The sequence below is a fragment of the Vespa velutina genome, chromosome 10 (genome assembly GCF_912470025.1).
Source record: "Vespa velutina chromosome 10, iVesVel2.1, whole genome shotgun sequence".
NCBI classification, from domain to species: Eukaryota; Metazoa; Arthropoda; class Insecta; order Hymenoptera; family Vespidae; genus Vespa; species Vespa velutina.
In genome coordinates, this window is record NC_062197.1 from 5,365,666 (window position 1) to 5,383,930 (window position 18,265).

At 28.8% G+C, this 18,265-nt stretch overlaps 4 protein-coding genes across 4 annotated transcripts; 3 read left to right on the forward strand and 1 right to left on the reverse strand.

Annotated features, from left to right (window-relative positions):
• Positions 1-205: 205 nt before the first annotated feature.
• Positions 206-5,577, forward strand: LOC124952137 (inositol polyphosphate 5-phosphatase OCRL). Its single transcript, XM_047501556.1, has 18 exons — positions 206-377; positions 836-1,023; positions 1,128-1,308; positions 1,563-1,697; positions 1,769-1,881; positions 1,964-2,106; positions 2,195-2,368; positions 2,445-2,607; positions 2,681-2,859; positions 2,951-3,172; positions 3,285-3,420; positions 3,501-3,777; positions 3,841-3,978; positions 4,083-4,180; positions 4,268-4,445; positions 4,533-4,660; positions 4,815-4,926; positions 5,019-5,577. Exons 2-18 carry the CDS (start codon positions 958-960, stop codon positions 5,177-5,179), a joined length of 2,604 nt encoding a protein of 867 aa, XP_047357512.1. The 5' UTR covers positions 206-377; positions 836-957; the 3' UTR covers positions 5,180-5,577.
• A 135-nt stretch (positions 5,578-5,712) lies between these two features.
• LOC124952138 (importin subunit alpha) lies at positions 5,713-9,432 on the reverse strand. The gene is made up of 8 exons (XM_047501557.1): positions 9,294-9,432; positions 8,695-8,840; positions 8,231-8,550; positions 7,863-8,118; positions 7,348-7,486; positions 6,907-7,265; positions 6,466-6,798; positions 5,713-6,359 (listed from the first exon to the last, which is right to left on the reverse strand). The coding sequence occupies exons 2-8, from the start codon at positions 8,758-8,760 to the stop codon at positions 6,261-6,263; spliced, it is 1,572 nt and encodes a 523-aa protein (XP_047357513.1). The 5' UTR covers positions 8,761-8,840; positions 9,294-9,432; the 3' UTR covers positions 5,713-6,260.
• A 2,272-nt stretch (positions 9,433-11,704) lies between these two features.
• Positions 11,705-16,030, forward strand: LOC124952547. The gene is made up of 3 exons (XM_047502598.1): positions 11,705-11,915; positions 12,173-12,247; positions 12,924-16,030. Exons 1-3 carry the CDS (start codon positions 11,901-11,903, stop codon positions 15,720-15,722), a joined length of 2,889 nt encoding a protein of 962 aa, XP_047358554.1. The 5' UTR covers positions 11,705-11,900; the 3' UTR covers positions 15,723-16,030.
• A 276-nt stretch (positions 16,031-16,306) lies between these two features.
• Positions 16,307-18,261, forward strand: LOC124952555 (60S ribosomal protein L13a). The gene is made up of 6 exons (XM_047502614.1): positions 16,307-16,437; positions 16,931-17,061; positions 17,159-17,268; positions 17,484-17,629; positions 17,912-18,034; positions 18,140-18,261. The coding sequence occupies exons 1-6, from the start codon at positions 16,417-16,419 to the stop codon at positions 18,221-18,223; spliced, it is 615 nt and encodes a 204-aa protein (XP_047358570.1). The 5' UTR covers positions 16,307-16,416; the 3' UTR covers positions 18,224-18,261.
• The last annotated feature ends 4 nt before the right edge of the window (positions 18,262-18,265 follow it).

Genomic DNA, 18,265 nt, shown 5'->3' on the forward strand with positions numbered 1-18,265 from the left:
GTTGGTTCCATTTGATTTTGTGATTGGCTGAGCAATTATATCATGAAAATACTTCCGGATACTTTTTTATTATTTGTCATATAAATAAGAGAATCTATATTTCTACTTTCGTCGTGTACTACAATAACAAATATACCCTCTTGAGTCTTTCTGTTATCTAAGTTCTAATAGTTATACCATTCTATAGTATAAAACTTTCATAGATTTAGATAATTCGTGTTTGACGCTAGTGAGATAACTAGTGATAGCTCTGTCAAAAAGTAGTTGTAATTTTATGCTCATATTGAAATGTATATTTGCTTTTCTTTTTAATATTTTATCTAAAAATCATGACTGTAATAAAGGAAATATGAAAGTTTTTAAATATATATTAAGTGGTAAGTAAAGTAATACGAATTATATGATAAGTGATACATTTTTTGATTAAGCGTCTTCTTAATAATCTTTCTCTCTCTCTCCCCCTCTCCCCCCTTCCTTCCACCATTGCCATCCCGCCATCTGTACTATATATCTATCTATATATATTGATATATATTTAATATTGTACATATATGTATACACACATCCACATACTTGTTTTGTTACAAGTAACTATTATATTTGCGCATGATTGTAATTGACAATGAATTTTTTTAACACAAAGAAATATTTCTTTTTTCAATTTCTTATTCTTTCAATGTTTAAAAAATTTCTGTTATCTCATTAATTTTATTATTAAATTGCAATTAATTATATTTGTCCTTTAACCATTAGTATTCTGAGACATTTATACAATTAATTTATAGAGAGCAATTATATATATTTAATATAAAATATTAATACAACATATTTTTAGGAGGTAGAAATACAAAAAGTAAAATAAAAAATAAATAGATACTCATGGTTCATTGTATCTGTATTTAACAAATTATATACCAAGTGCCATATAATCTGCAATTTATATTTATAACAAATACCATGGCTTCATCAGAGCAATTGGGTATTATTCAATCCAAATTCATTTCTGGTGAAATAGTAGTGATTGTATCCTTTGTCTGAATTAATGCAAATTTTATTTTAGTAATTGATATTAAAAGTGATAAATATATTTCATATATACGTGTAAATAACCTTAATTAGTTTCAAAGGCGATGGAAGCATCTTTAATGCAAGGATGGGTAAAAGCGACACGTGTAATAGCTTTAGTTAATAAAGGAGCAACATATGCTCTAGTAGTATTTCTTATATCTAGAACACCTCCGCAAGTATATAGCGATTTAACTATAGAAAGAGTACTACCTATTGATCAAGATTTTAAGTGTGATATAGGTAATTATAAATACAATAAAACTCTCTCCCCCGTCCCTATACAATGCAAGAAATATGTTCCATGTTATAGAAAACTTTTTAAATTATATTTGACATTCATATAATGATACTCTACATTCATAATCAATATGTTCCATATGGTTTGTACAATAGGGAACATATCTGCTACATTGTACAGGGATTCATTATATTTTATATTTATTTCTATTATTTATTAAAAGAAACAGACAATAAATATATATCATATTATTTAGATACTGGTGGAAAGCAACAAGAAGGTTTATATGTATATTTGAACATAGCATTCAGAAAGCTTCGTTTGATATTCGAAATGAAACGTGGTACATCAACAAGTTCTTTAGTTTCTGAAATATTTCGTGCTATAGAAGGTAATATATTATTTATATTCTGGAAAGATAATATCGTCTGATTCTTAAAATCTATTCCATATCTTTTTTAGTTTACCAAAAATCAAAAATTTCACCAGCAGAATACTTATGGATAAAAAAATTAACAGGATATATGAGTAATTTAGATAGTACTAGTAATGAAACTCAAAATATGATTGATCCTGTAAGAATTTCAAAGTAATTCACATTATTATTAATTAACTTATCATCTATTTGAAAGTTGATTGAATTTAATTATTTTACAGCTTGTAGAATTAGAAAGTCCTGATTTAGTTGTATCCAGACAAACCATAGCATCTGGAAAGTCACCAGTTGCTGCACGGGAATCTGTAGTGCGTTATCAGATGGCATGTAAAGAAGATGATTATACATACAGCAAGACTTTTCGGTTTGTTACTTTATCATCTATAAATATATTTTTTTTTATATATATCATAAATTTTGTATTTCTAATGTGAATAATATTTTTGTTACAGTATATTTATAGGAACATGGAATGTGAATGGACAACCACCTAATGGAATCAAATTAGAAGAGTGGTTAAGTAGTGATCAAGTACCTCCTGATGTATATGCTATTGGATTTCAAGAATTAGATTTAAGTAAAGAAGCATTCTTATTTAATGATACACCACGAGAAGAAGAATGGAGGTAAAAATTTGTTCTCAGAATGTAAAAAATATTTACTATAATCAATTTCACTTGCAATTAATTATTTTTCTTACAGAATAGTTGTAACAAAATCTCTTCATCCTAAAGGTACTTATTGTCCAGTAGCTGTTGTAAGACTAGTAGGCATGATGTTGCTTGTATTTGCTCAAAAAGTACATATGCCATATATACAAAACGTTTGTACTGACACAGTGGGTACAGGAATTATGGGTAAACTGGTACATCTTTTTTGCTTTATTCTAATATTTATAATCATCTATTTAAATAGTTTACCTTAAATTATTATTAAAGGGAAACAAAGGTGGTGTAGCAGTAAGCTGTTCAATTCATAATACATCTATTTGCTTTGTTAATGCACATTTAGCAGCTCATTGCGAAGAATATGAACGACGAAATCAAGATTATGCAGATATATGTGCAAGGCTCTCTTTTTCAAAATATGTGCCACCTAAAAGCTTTAAAGAACATGAGTAAGCAAATATATGCATATAATGTAATAATTTAATATAATTTATTTTAAGATACTATTTCACATTTATTTCTTATTTTGATTGTTTATAGTCAAATTTATTGGTTGGGAGATCTTAATTATCGGATAACAGAAATGGATGCAACAATAGCCAAGCACTATATTCTTATTGGATATTATGCTCCTATTTTAGCATTAGATCAATTAGGCCAACAAAGACGACTAGGTCGTGTATTTCAAGAATTTCAAGAAGCTGAAATAAAATTTAAACCGACATATAAGTATGATCCGGGTACTGACAATTGGGATTCCAGGTTTTATTAAATTTTAAAAATCTTTCTTGTTTAAAATAATTACCAAATATGCTTATATATATATATCATTAAAATAAATGTATTTTACTTTTCATATCTAATTAAAAAATAGTGAAAAAGGTAGAGCACCAGCTTGGTGTGATCGAATTTTATGGAAGGGTGAAGCTATCACGTCACTAGAATATAGAAGTCATCCTGAATTAAAAATATCTGATCATAAACCAGTCAGTGCTGTTTTTGATTCTCAAGTAAGATATCTGAAAATAGAGATATATTGAAATATTATATTGGATGTTGCTTTAAATACTGTTATCTTTGATTATTATAGATCAGAATTATTGATGTGGTAAAATATCGTAAGACCCATGAAGAAGTTATGAAGAAATTAGATAAACTAGAAAATGAATTTTTACCTCAAGTAATGGTTGATACAACTGAAGTGATTTTCGATACTTTAAAGTTTCTTGAGCCTAGTAGTAAGGATCTCATTATAGCTAATACAGGACAAGTGCCAGTTCAATTTGAATTCATAAAAAAATTAGATGATACCAGTTATTGTAAAGACTGGTTGCATATAGAACCCTATACAGGTTTTATAAAACCAGGTAAACATTTTTTATAATATAAAACTAATTTTTTTTATCATAAAACGTTATATTATTTTATAGGTGAAAAATGTGATATTAAACTAGAAATATATGTTGATAAGAAGTCAGCATGCAAACTAAATTCTGGAGAGGACAAATTATATGATATATTAGTTTTACATCTTGAAGGAGGCAAGGATATTTTTATAACAGTTACAGGTAAATATAAATGTAATAGATATTAATAGCATAAATTAAAGATCATTAATATTTATAACAAGTTTTTAACAAATATTTTTTTTATAATAATAAATTATTATAAGGTACTTATGAGAGAAGTTGTTTTGGATCATCAATGGAAGCATTAGTTCACATTCCAATACCAATAGGAGAAGTTACAGCCGGTCGATTGGTAGAATTAGTAAGTATATTTTAAATTAAGTTAATAAATATATATAAAAAAATTTTTAAGTATCAATTACTTTGAAATGATATATATTTATTGTAGGAAAATAATAAAAATTTATCACTAGAACCGTATGCAATACCAAAAGAAATATTTCAATTAGTTGATATACTATATCGTCATGGTATAAAAACTCCTGGTCTTTTTGAAACACCTGGTCTTCATAGTGAAATTATTGCCATAAGAGATTGGTTGGATAATGGAAGTCAAGAATCTATGCGTATCCTTTAAAATACGTATATTTTTTTATTTTTTTATACAAAAGATATAATACTAAGTATTTCTTAACATGTTCGATCGAATGAAGCTGGTAGCGTACATTCTGTAGCAGAGGCATTACTTTTGCTACTGGAATCGACAGCAGAGCCTTTGATACCATATAATCTGCATAGTGTTTGTTTAACAGCAGCAACGAGCTATTTACAATGCAAACAAGTAATTTGGAAAACATATATATATATATATATGTATATATGTATATATGTGTATATATATATAAATATATATTATATTATATTATATTAATATATACTAGAAATATATATATAATATGTATTTATTTGTAATTGAATCTCATTTTTCATTATAGATTGTTATGCAACTTTCTGAAACCAGGAGAAGTGTGTTTTTGTATATTATTTTTTTCTTACAAGAACTTCTAAACCATACTCAAGACAATGAATTGGATGCCAAAACTCTTGGTTAGTTAAAATATGTCTTTTATTTCTCATAAATTTAAATAATGTAAAAACACGTAATGATAAACAAAAAATTATGAATCTTTATTTCATAGCAACTTTGTTTGGATCAATCTTTTTACGAGATCCACCAAGAAGCAGAGAAGACCGGCTACAAAGAAGTCGTGCAACACAAGCTACATTCGATAGGAAAAAAGCTGCATTTGTCTATCATTTTCTAGTGAATGATCAAAGTGACATCGTTCTTGGCCGATAGTAAAAAATTATTTACATAGCGTACATTAATATGCTTTATATGGATCACTACAATGTTTTTGCTTATTAATATTTTATATATTTATAACATAAATTATGTATAGAATTAAGGACGGATAGATGATCTAGAAATGACCAGAAAGTATTATTTTTTACTTTACAATTTTAAATGTTTTGGCAATATTATGAGTATTCAATAGGTTTTTCTTCACGAAGTTCTTGTGAGATTTAGATTATTGTACTACGATAGCTTAATCCACTTTCCACGTGCTTATTTGTTTAGTAAACACGTTAAACAATATTAGTTTTAGTACATACCTATACATAAATATTGTATGCCTAGTATGTACTCAATTATCTAGTCACTATAATTTATAATAAACTTTATATTAAAATATATTTCAGATTTTTTACATATACTGAATTTCTTCATATATTATACAATTACATACAATGGATCGTTTAATCTCTTTAAAAGAAAGGTATATTTCATTATACATGTACAAGGTTATAAGAACAAGGTACGTAAGCGAATCAAATACACATGAATTTTATTAAAAAATACATAAAAAACAAATTTGTATCATTAATTAGATTCAATATAAATGACAAACATACGTCTTTGTGTCACAATATGAAAAGGAAATATAAGGAATAAAAAATACGACAAAAAACTCAACATGCACAAGATAATTTGAATAATTAATTTTTAAACAAAAGCCTATCTTAACTTTAATATTTTATGATATTTATATTTCTTTTTCCAAATAAATGTGGAACATATATATTCCAAAGATTATAGAGATCGTAGAGAGCACAATTTCGCATACTATTCGAAACTGCAAATTGAAATGAGTTTTCTCAGTAAAGATTAATACAATATAGTAAATTGTTACCATAAAAAAAGATAATAAAACACTTCTTCGAAATAATTTTCGCTGTTTAAGAATATAAAAAGATAACACAAAATACGAAGTATTAGTTTAGCGTGATGAGATTGCTAATATTTTGCTGTTACTATGAAGTATTTACAAATGAATCATAACTTGCTGTGAGCTGTAATATATAAATGATTAAACATTTTAAAAGTTAAAACCTTGCTGCGGTGTGGTATCAGCAGGTGTAAACTGTAACTGTCCATCTTGTGTTGCAGGTAATGTTGATGAAGCGACCTCGGCATCCTATTTTTATTAGTGTATGACATTCATTAATCTTATAAAATATGAAGTTAATTGTAAATATAGATTTTATGAAAGTAATATAATAAATCTTCATATTAGTACTTACGCCATCTGAGAAAAATGTATCAATCATTGCTATGGCTTTTTGGTATACTTGTTCATTTTCATTTTGTTGTAAAAATTCAAGTTTGTCAAGTCCACCAACTTCTTCAATCATGATAGCAACACGTTCTACTTCACCCATTTTTACAGCTGCTTGCAAAATATTTGTTAAACCATCCAGAACAACAAGAACAGTCTTCCAATCTTTAGATACGAGCAAATTGCAGAATGGTGTTAATACGCCCATCTGTACTAAATGAGCTAACTGTTGAACTGAACCTCCTGAAGTTAAATTAGTTATAGCCCATGCTGCCTCTTTTTGTGATTTATAGTCACCCTGTAAATATATTAATTTTATTAAAATTAAAAGTAAAACAAGTGATAAGTCAAAAAATGTTTAAATGATTTAAAGATGTAACATTTGTTCATAAAGGCATCAACTTACAGATTCAAGTACTTGAATTAAAGGTGGTAAAAGATTAGCATGTATAACATGCTGAATTTGTTCTACATTTCCAGCAGTAATATTACTAATAGTCCAAGCAGCTTCTTTAACGATATTTACGCGATTGTGTTGTAATAATGCACCAAGATGTTGAAGTCCACCTGCAGAAATAATTGCGTCCGTTTGTACATCATTTCCTGTAACTATATTTCCAACTGCTCGTAGTGCTGGTGTAAGAACTGTTACTTCATTGGATGAAAGTAACTCTACTAATTTTTGAATAACACCAGATTCAATTACTACTTGTATTTTGTCATTTGGTCCATCAGTAAGGTACGACAGTGCCCAACAAGCATCAGCTACAATATTTATATAATATTTAAACATTAACATATTCTACATTTTCACTTGTTATATCATGTAAAATTATTTTTTTTATACCTAAAATATCCTTATCAGTATTGCTAAGCAATCGATTAAGTACTGGTAGAGAAGTTCTTACAATTTCAAACGGTGGTGGTGGGTTTTTATTTCGGCACAAATTTGATAATGTCCAAACGATATTACGGGCAAATGTTACCTATATTTGTTAAACATAGTTAAGTTTAATTAAAAAATATATAAACAATATATTGCAGTAGAATTTAAATTATCCATTATGGGATGAAACTAAGACTGTATGAAATAATCGAAGATATGGATAAAAGAATAATTATTAAAAATATTATATATATTTATCGCCAATTGAGCGTACACACACGCGATATATGAATCATCAAAATATTATCCCAGAAGAGACTGAAAAATATAAGGATTTGGTAAGTGAAATTCTGTACATCAATGTACAATTATTTTAATTGTAACAATATATTTATAGATATATTCTTTCATTCATAGATAATTGAAAAAATTAACAAATATTTTAAGAATATTCATAAAAAATACGTCATACATACAGGAGTGTCAGGCTTAATTAAATCCAATAAAAGTGGCATTGCATCATGGCCAAGAACAAGATCACGAGCTATTGCCCCATCTCCAGCAATGTTTCCCAATGCCCATACAGCTTGCTCAGCAACATTCAATGAAGAAGATTTTAGCAAAGCTACTAATTTTGGAATAGCACCATGTTTCACAACAACATGTGTCTGTTCAGATGTGCCTGACGCTACATTAGTTAAAGCCCATGCTGCTTCAAACTGAAGTGCATTGCTATAAGTTAATAATTATTATATAAGCAACTTAAAAAAAAAGTATACAATTTCTGAATAATTGCATCAGAACTTTATTATAAGTAACATAATATAGGAAGTTATCATTATACTTGTGATGAGAGTCCAAGAATTCAATACAACGTGGTACTATTCCCTGCTGTATCATATTGTCTATTGGTGGATTTTTTTCACGGCTCAACATCTTCCTACAAGCCTGTGTTGCTTGAAGTTGGATAGTTTCATCAGAAGAATGCATACCACCAACAATCTCTTCAATTGATGTAGAGATAGGAAGTATATCATTGTTTTCAGTTTGTGATAATGGTTCTGCATCTTCGATTATATTTAAATTACGTCTTTTTAATAACTGATCTTCTTTCTGTGCTTTGCGTAACTCTACGGACATTTCACTTCTTCTTCTACGTGCCTCCTATAATTACAAATTGTAAAAGAATATAACACAAACTCATTGTGTCATAATATGCATTCTTAAAACATATTATGAATAATGTTTTAAGCATTATGAAATTTATGGTAAAAAATATAAAATTAAAGAATGAGACATTAAACTCACTTCATGTTTATTATTGAATTTGAAATTAGCAATTCTGGTATTACGTTCAGCTTCTGGAGCAGGCATATTTTATACAATGCTGATCTCCAATAGATAATAGTCCAATTAAAATTAGAAAGATGCTTTTAAAAGGTCTGAAAATTATTCTAAAATGTCAAATAAAAATTAGAATTGTGACTATAATATATGCACAAAAGTATTTTCTTTGTAATATCGAATATATCTATATTCTTTCGTTAACTACGTATATCCTTCACTTTCCAATATTATTGAAAAGATGTATAACAAAGAACATTATTATTGATCACAATTCAAAATTTGATTTGATAAATAAATTAAATAATATTACAAGAAACATTATATTGATATTAGCTAAAAATGAAGAATAGATTACAAATATTATATATCTTCGATTAACTGCGCATCATATTGTTGCGTTCATTTCAAAGAAATGCTGAAAGCGTTATGGCATAACGGTTACTGGATACTATTTTTTCTCTTAACCGTTTCTTCTACAAGTATCATATATTAATACCAATTCCTATTCGAAAATATAGAAATAATTAAATTTTTAACAGCCATATCATATTTATACTTACTCTAACTTAATTTAGAAATCAGATGAAATTCGTATAAATGAATTTGAAAGAACCAAAGCACTCATCGACTAATCACGACCCGCGCGACGATGTTACAATGGCTGAAGGACTGGTTGCGCTTCTCTTGGCGACCTGTTGCTGTTACCAAACATAGAAAAAAAATTGATATTACCCTTAACCAATTATGGCTTTTACTCTTCGGAGTTATAACAAAGTACAAGATCGCAATTGGCTGAGAGAATATGTGCGATGTGTGATTGGTCTAAAAAAAGTTCAATTTTTTTTCACTGACCAATGGCAATACATAGGCTATAGACAAGAATTATATAGCTTGTGCTTAAAGAAAAGAACTTGTATTAGCACGTAAAACGAACTATGCATCGCTCATCGCTCACTTCGTCTCTTTTTTCACTTTCTTCTTTTTTCATCTATTACATTAGAATCCACCCTTTCTATTGCGATCGTAGCACCAAAGGTAACTAGAAGGATAGCGTGACAGATGCATTACAAATAAAAGATATGAAATTCTTAGTTTCTAAAATAACAAAAAGACAAAGAATCTTTTATATGTATTTTAATTTTTTAAATAAATATTATTGAGAATATATATTTTGGTACCCTTTGTATGAACGAGAGTGCACGCGTTTATGTGGTATAACCACATTATATGGTTATTTAAAACAAAATTTTTCTTTCAAGTTATTCTACCGTAACGGCCTACATATGTATATATAAACCAGTAGTAAATAATATAGCGTAATCAATTTTACTTACGTTGAGATTTCACTGATTTCACAATAAACATCCGTACTTTCTGTACTCTTTAATTAATTTAATAATTATATAATTATTCTATGTCACTATATCGAATGTTTTACATATATGCATAGACCACGTTGCGACAGCAACAATGCATTATGTGAATCGATTGACGAAAAATACAGATTGGAAAAGCATTTATTTTCGTTGTCATGTATTGCTACGTGTTTCTTTCTTTTTTTTTTTTTTTTTTTGTTTCTTCACGATCTTTCTTCCTGACAACAGAAACACAGAAAGAAACATTCGACGACAAGCGGCAACTTTTTCAAGATACATGGAATATCAACAAAAAGTTCCCAATGTTGCTTCATTAAGATCGTAGCTTATTAACGATCACGCATAATAAAAAAGCAATATATTTATTATCATGCGTAGCTCATTTTTATGTTTTCAAAGATTTTCCGATTAATTTTTACTTTTAAATATATACGAATATTTTTAATAGCAATACCATTGATAAAAAGGGAACCTTTTTCTAATAGAATGAAATTAATTGGTACGGTTTCGTTTTATTTTATTATTAAAGAAATTTTAATTGTAGATATATACACACAAACACATGTATGTATGCAATATGTAAAAATTGTATGTATATGTATGTAAAATGTAAAATTTAAAAAAGATTTTAAAACCAAAAGATAAGATTTAATGATAAAGTTCGAAATATTATTTTGTTTTTACTTTAGGTAAAAAAAAAAAAAATAAAGAAACATATAGCGATCGTCAAACAGAAATGAACATTATAACAACGTTCAAACAAGACAATTACAAAATTGTCAATAATATTTGCATATCGCTAAATAACAAAAATCGTGTTATTCAAGGAAGGATACCAATAAGGACACGTTAAATAATGGTGAAAAATGATAGTTAACAATGTACTGCATTATAATGTAAAAAATTCATGCGAAACCCATTCAAAATTGCAATTTTCAGTAGATAAATTTCAGAATACTATATTCGTTCATATGCACGTTGAAACATATACTGATATTTTATATTTCTAATCGACAGAGGAGGATATTTCAAACAATATATTCTATTTTTTTTTTTTTTTTTGTATGAAGTATTGTTTCTTATGGAGCATAATATTTTGTTATAACATTTATAATAAATAATAACAATAATAATAATTACATAATCTTTTTATGAGTCTTGATGCAAAAACGGAATTGTTTGCGAGATTCTATAAATATAATATAAATTTTCAATGATAACTGAAGTTTAAGAGAAGTAAAAAAAATCCTATCATTAAATAGCCGTATCTTGGGAACTATAGCGAGTTTTGAACTGAAATATTCAAAGTGTTAGCACTTTTTTATTACAATATATTAAAAGAGAATAATAAAAAAAAAAAAAAACAAAAAAATAATCCAAAATGTGAAATTTTTCGTATGAGCGGCCCACTTTCTTCTTAATCCTATGGATCATCGCGTTGTTCTCTTTCTTGCTCTCAAATTCTTAGTAATCGCGGACGGTCGCACCCGACATACGTATGTATATTGAAAACTGGATGCTGGACAGATTCTGTATGTGGCTGTAGCTTTCTTCGAATACTTTCAACGCGTGGGGATAACTGGAACTTTTAAGTCAAGTCAAGTGCATCCCGGCAAAGCAAAGTAGTATACTGTGTCATTTCAAAGTGCGTTAGTTGTGTCGAGATTCTGTGAAGAATTTGGAGACTTAATGAGAAAACGGTCGCAGAAGGTCGCATAACGCTAAAAAGTTTCTTTATCGTAAGATTACCGCAAAGTGATAGCTGACTTTTCATGTATTAAATTAGAAGAAATGCAATACCGCATAGTAAGTTTTACCGCAATTCATTGAATTGAAATAATATAAAAAAAAATTTATTTATGATTATATAGAATTAATTGCAAAATATTTTTAATATATCGTATGTATGTATATATTTATGTATACAAACATATGTATAAGTACACTTATGGAATAGTTTTATATCGCGTATGAAAATCATATCATGAATATACATTTCTTTTTTGACGCATTAAAAAGGAAGCGAAAATTTATGAAAAATATTTGATTGATTTGATTTACAGCTTGCTGTTACCATTTGGTCGAGTATTATCGGAAATTTGGAATTTTGCACTGCGAATGACATAGCTAATAAATACGTAAGTACAATCAACTTTGTTACTAATATTTTTTAGAAAAAAACATAATAAAAAATCTTGCTACGATCATACTTCTTGTATGTATATTTAAAATTAAATTGTTTCTATGAAATTTTCTAATCGTCAAAAAAAAAAAAAAAGAAGCCATTAAGTTTAATGTTTGTAAAGGTAATATGAAGAGAGCGTGCAAAATTTGTATTATTTTCTTTACGTTCCAATACATTAGGAAGTAATGATTTCTTATGCATTTTACTTTTACGCGACCTACCAAATTTATACAACTCTCACTTGTTTTTCTTTCAAATGAGTCAGAAAAATACAACGCATCATTTCCCGCACTGCAGTCCTTTTTTCACTTCTGCATCCAACGGTATAGGAGAAAGGGAGACCATCCTGGTACCGTAATTGCGCCTTTCTCTCATCGCGACTCTGCCTGATGCGCTAATTTCGAACTGCTCTACTGTAGAGATATTCCACTTAAACAGGTTTCGAACGAATCATGTTGACTCTTGGCACGATTCTCTAAACTTTCCTTCCACCGTATTACACAAATGTGATATATGATATGGAACAAATCGATGTTTTCATTAAACTATTATTATTTATTATTTCCGTAGATGTAAATATATTAATATTTATTTATAATAATTAAATACTTTTATTATATCTTTTTCAGACTGGACATTTGGTAGAAATTCAAGCGTATCCGCAAATTATAGACTCATCACTTTCAAAAAAATTATATTTGAAGAATGGAACTCTTTACGAAAGTACAACCGAAATAATAACATTCAAACAAGATGAATCATCAGATCGATTTTCTACCTTCGATGATGCCCACCTTCGTCGGACAATGGTGAAGAACAATGAAACAAACGATACGAATATAGTGGATCTCGCGGATTCCGAAGAATCCTACTTTTTTCAAGATTCTGATAACTTTGGACAAAAAAGTCGATCTGTTCCGCTATCGAATATCAAATATGACAAATATGACATATCTATATCTCACAGCAGGCTCAAGGAAGCAAACGATCAATCTGGTTCGCCGGATATTTTACAAAGGATTTTTACGACGTCATCTAGAGATGTAAGTGAAATCGATAAAAAAAAAAGCAAAACAAAAGATGTGGTGAAAGATAATATTTCTATTGGAAATATGATACAAATAAGAAATAACGAGGAGAGCACGATAGCAAGTGGAATAAATGAAAGGACTTTCGAACAAAGTGGATTAAACGACGAGGAAAGAATATTCGATCGTAATGATCGCATCGACTTAACGATCAAATCAGAGAAGAATGATTTCATTAAAGAATCCGATAGCCTTTCAATGGCATCATCGCCGTTTAGAAAACTTTCTGGTCCTATAATCGTACCGGATTTTCCACAGTTAAAAGCTTCAAGTTCGCTGTTAATATCAGAAAAGACATCGGATAAAAGCGACAATCCGGAAATACAAGATGTAATTGGATCAACTCTTGTTCTGAATCCTCTTCGCGTTGGTGTAGCTCTTGTAAATGCTAAAGAAAATACTTTGATCGATGATGATAGCGAAAATAATCAATCCGTTAAGTGCGTCTTCTCTTCGAGCACCGTACAAACCGAAGCGAATACACTTGACGAAGAAGGTGCTGTGAGCAATAACGAATCCACAAAGGCTTGTTCGAATATAAATATCAGTCACGAACAATTTTCTAAGCAGTCGGAATCGCCAACTTTTGACGAAGGCTCGATGAAGAAAAAAAAGGCCGATGATACCGTTGAAATTCAAAAATCGATCGAAATTTATCATAATGCTCCTGTTCAAGAGATACATTATCCAGTGGAACTGTCGCCATTGATCTCTCGTCCTGTTGAGAATATATTTCAAAAAACTAATGTAAACAACGCGATCAATTTGGATGGTATACAGAAAGAATTTCGTATAAGCGGAGAACATCGGTCGGTTGATCTTGATGTTCAACCAATAAATTCAAATTTTTATATTAGTAACGTCGACGATAATATCGAAGAAAAAATTTCGCGAACTCGCCAATCGATCGGTTTTCAAGAAAAACCAAATAATTTAATGGTTGATAACTCCGATAGTGTTGTTAAGAAAAATAATTTTCCATACATTTCCATGGGATTATATTTGTCTAGCGACAAACGAGTAGAATCTAATTCGTTCCCAGCTCAACAAAGTACTAGCAATAGCGGCAATAACATTGGTATACCAATCCTACTATTGCCAGGCCAGTCTCAAGATGCCACATCATACGAACAATATACAGATGCAGGAAATATCTTCAATGGAATATCAATGACGGCAAGTGGAGGGAACAAACATCAGACATTAAATAATTTTAAATCAGATAAAGAAGCTGGTGATCATCATTATGTGGTAAATATGCATGAAGAAAGATCGGAACCATCTCAATATCATCTTTTTCAAAGGATCATTCAAAATAATCCTCTTCCTTTGATTGAGACCAGATATGTTTTACCAATCTCTTCACCTTATTCCATAATAGCGAAGAAATCTATCGAGAAACCTACTTATGGCTTACATTCTACTGAATTAGAAAATGTTGACAACAAAGTATTTTATTCGATCGAAAAAATAATGGATAAACAAGCATCGTCACCACAACAACTTGCTCAAATACCAAATGACAAACAGACGATAGAAAGACAAACTCATTTACCGAATCCGTATGCATTTTATGTTGAAAAAACAGGAGAAAAGAAAATACCTCAAGTTATTCACAGATTCATCATGCAACCCTATCCGATTCATATAAAATTTCCATCTCTTTCGACTGAAAAGCTCATTTCTCCGGATCATTTGGAGAATAAAATAATAAAGCCTAATCGTAAATCTTATCCTATCGAGGCCGGAAAAAATTCGGAAAACGTTAAAGTGCATTCCGAAGAAATTGATAACCATCAAGTTCAACCATCGCAAGTTCATCGATCATTACAGAAATTCTATGCTGAAGTTTCGTCGATTCCTTTTTATAGAAACTATATAAATTCATCTTCGATCCACGAAAACGCACGTAAAAAGCCAAGCTTCTATTTTGGAGAAAGTACTACGGGATATAATAATAAAAATGGTCATTACAATTATTTAGAACAATCTTCGAATTCTGTTCCCCCGAAAGAAATTGCTTCCATCGGAAATTTGCGATCTTATAGAAGACGTGGTAGAATTTTCGAAAAGGATAGGACGTCAAAAAACAAATACATGGATTCGCGTCAAATGTCATCGAGTTCTTTGCGAATGCAATTAAAATCCTCACCGTCTTTTCTTGTTGAAGCACAACAATCAGTTGTACCGGGGATTATGAGAAATACTCGACAATCAGAAGGTTATCCTTTAGGAGATATTGGTAATTTCAGACAATCAAAAGTTGAATATGGTTTCAAACCACCGATGATTCCTTCTATTCAATACGATGAACAGACGGCATCTAAAGTTGATAAATAAATTTTCAACAAGTATAAATCGTCAACAAGATCCTGAATATCGTTAGCTTTATATATTGTTATTGTTCTTCGATTTTATTTTTTTAAATATTAAATAATCACCTTTTTTTTAAATTATCAAAATTCATACATATACGTTCATTTTCCTCTCCTACGTCTTTCCATGATAATAGATTGTTATGTCTCTCTTTTATTATGCAAATTTTACATCCAATAATATTAAAACAATCGATTTTTTTTTTAAATTGATTTAATAACCTATAGATTTACGATTGCTTAATTGTATTACTCTTAACGTGTAACTACGTATACGCATGTTCTGTTTTCTAAATTTAATAGCGAACGTCATAATAATACAAAATATTTTATAAATTTACAATCTTCAATAAATATATAGCGTAATCCGTTCTTTGATGGAACTAAACTATAGGTTCGATGCAATTAATAATAATGTATAACATCTCGTACGTCCTATAGAGTTTATTAAATTTATTCTCTATTTGTTTTAAAATGAACGCCTTCTAGTTGATTATATTTAATTTCACCTAACCATTTGATTTCACCAAAAAGTATACACAGAATATTGTATCTTTACAATATTGGTAGCATTGACAAGAAATCTCTATAAGTGAATTTCCGGTAAGAATTTATACACCATCTTATGCCTGTTGGATCTTTTCCGGTACGGTGTGGAAATGACTGGCTTCAGTGAAAAGGTTCGTAGTAAAGTTTTATTTATTTAAATATTATAAGACATTATATTTAAGTTTATTCGTCAATGTCAATTAAGATATACTGTGAAAAGACAATGATGTGCGTCGAAAATATTTTCTCTAATATATTATCGTACCAAACAAAATGTGGAAAGTTAGGTTCTGTTCGTATCTTGCGCACATTGTTCGTTATGGATTGTTTTTTTGTCAATATTTATTATTAATTGTTTTCATATATTCAATAAATAACTCTTCGTGTTAATATTAATAGGTATTATATAAAACTAGTTCTATGATAAATGTCAAAGTGTTTATATTCATAATATTTTATTGAGACGCTTTTTCATTAATGTATTAAACACGTGGATTTTGTCAATATCGTTTTATTATTATCATTATCATTTAAACATAGCTTGTAATAAATTTCTTGTATAATATTATTTAAGAAATAGAAAAACTATGATATTCTATGATTAATATTATTGTATATTTTTAGCCAATATTGATAGATGGCCGCGGCCATCTACTCGGCCGTTTAGCGGCTATTATTGCAAAAACTATTTTGCAAGGTAACAAAGTTATCGTTGTTCGTAGCGAGCAACTTAATATTTCTGGTAATTTCTTCAGGTTTGTGTTTATTATTATTATTTTCTAAATAGACATTTAACTAACATGATGAAAGTAGAAAATATATTGTAATCTTTGTATATCTTTTTGATTACAGGAATAAGTTGAAGTTTATGTCATTTTTGCGTAAAAGATGTAACGTCAATCCTGCACGTGGCCCATTTCATTTCCGTGCACCTAGTAAAATTTTATGGAAAACAGTAAGAGGTATATTTAATGTCTTATAAATTTTATAAAAGAGGTATACTTTATAATTAATATTTTCTTCGCGTTACTTATTATGTATATCAATGATTACATATATCTTACCTACATTATTTGATAATATAATGAAACTATTATAATTTATGAGATTTTTAAGAATGCAGATATATATTTTATAATTTTATTGAGTTATTATTAATAAGAATATCTTATCGCAGGTATGATTCCACATAAGACGCAAAGGGGTAAGGATGCTCTTAGAAGGTTGAAAGTTTATGAAGGGTGTCCACCTCCATATGATCGCAGGAAACGTGTTGTTGTACCAGGTGCTATGAGAGTGATGTGTCTAAAACCTGGTAGAAAGGTAATTTGTTATTATTATAAACGTTATAAATGTTTGATATATGATGTTTATGAGTTTCATATTTTTAAGTTCTTGTCTAATTATTACACATGCAATTTGTTTGTCAATGACATTATTTTATAAAAAAACAATGATGGTATGGTAATTTGCGCCTGAGTACGGTATATTTTATCGAATTTGATGATATATTTAGCTGAGTTGTACAATAACATAAATATTTATATATATTATAAATAAATGCAACGAAATACTGCAATTTTTTTGAATATTTTTTTGTTTTAGTATTGTCATGTAGGAAGATTGTCCCATGAAGTCGGTTGGAAATATAAAGCTGTGGTACGTACTTTGGAAAACAAGCGACGTGTCAGATCCATTCTAGAGGTTCAAAAGAGGAACAAGCTCAAAGTAAGTTTTTTTCAATGATAAGTTATTATTATTTAAAAAGATATTTGTATATATATATAATTTTACATTATACAAATATATATTTAACTAATCCTTTCATTACAGAAACTCACAAAACAGGCTGGAGCATCTGTTGCTAGAGCTGCAGCTCCATATACAGAAATCATTAACAATTTTGGCTATAACTGATATACAATTAAAATAAAATAAAAGTTATAAATATAAAATGTT

What these genes read in the sequence shown, in the direction of transcription:
- LOC124952138 (XM_047501557.1), bottom strand. Translation starts at nt 8,760, where the DNA reads ATGCCTGCTCCAGAAGCTGAACGTAATACCAGAATTGCTAATTTCAAA. An exon ending in TTCTTGGACTCTCATCACAA is followed by an intron (nt 8,119 to 8,230) that starts GTATAATGATAA and finishes ATTAACTTATAG; the next exon opens with CAATGCACTTCAGTTTGAAG. An exon ending in TAATTAAGCCTGACACTCCT is followed by an intron (nt 7,487 to 7,862) that starts GTATGTATGACG and finishes TAACAAATATAG; the next exon opens with GTAACATTTGCCCGTAATAT.
- LOC124952555 (XM_047502614.1), top strand. Translation starts at nt 16,417, where the DNA reads ATGACTGGCTTCAGTGAAAAG. An exon ending in TTTATGGAAAACAGTAAGAG is followed by an intron (nt 17,269 to 17,483) that starts GTATATTTAATG and finishes ATCTTATCGCAG; the next exon opens with GTATGATTCCACATAAGACG. An exon ending in AAAAGAGGAACAAGCTCAAA is followed by an intron (nt 18,035 to 18,139) that starts GTAAGTTTTTTT and finishes CTTTCATTACAG; the next exon opens with AAACTCACAAAACAGGCTGG.
- LOC124952547 (XM_047502598.1), top strand. An exon ending in ATGACATAGCTAATAAATAC is followed by an intron (nt 12,248 to 12,923) that starts GTAAGTACAATC and finishes TATCTTTTTCAG; the next exon opens with ACTGGACATTTGGTAGAAAT.
- LOC124952137 (XM_047501556.1), top strand. Translation starts at nt 958, where the DNA reads ATGGCTTCATCAGAGCAATTGGGTATTATTCAATCCAAATTCATTTCT. An exon ending in CCGGTCGATTGGTAGAATTA is followed by an intron (nt 4,181 to 4,267) that starts GTAAGTATATTT and finishes TATTTATTGTAG; the next exon opens with GAAAATAATAAAAATTTATC. An exon ending in TGGAAGTCAAGAATCTATGC is followed by an intron (nt 4,446 to 4,532) that starts GTATCCTTTAAA and finishes GATCGAATGAAG; the next exon opens with CTGGTAGCGTACATTCTGTA.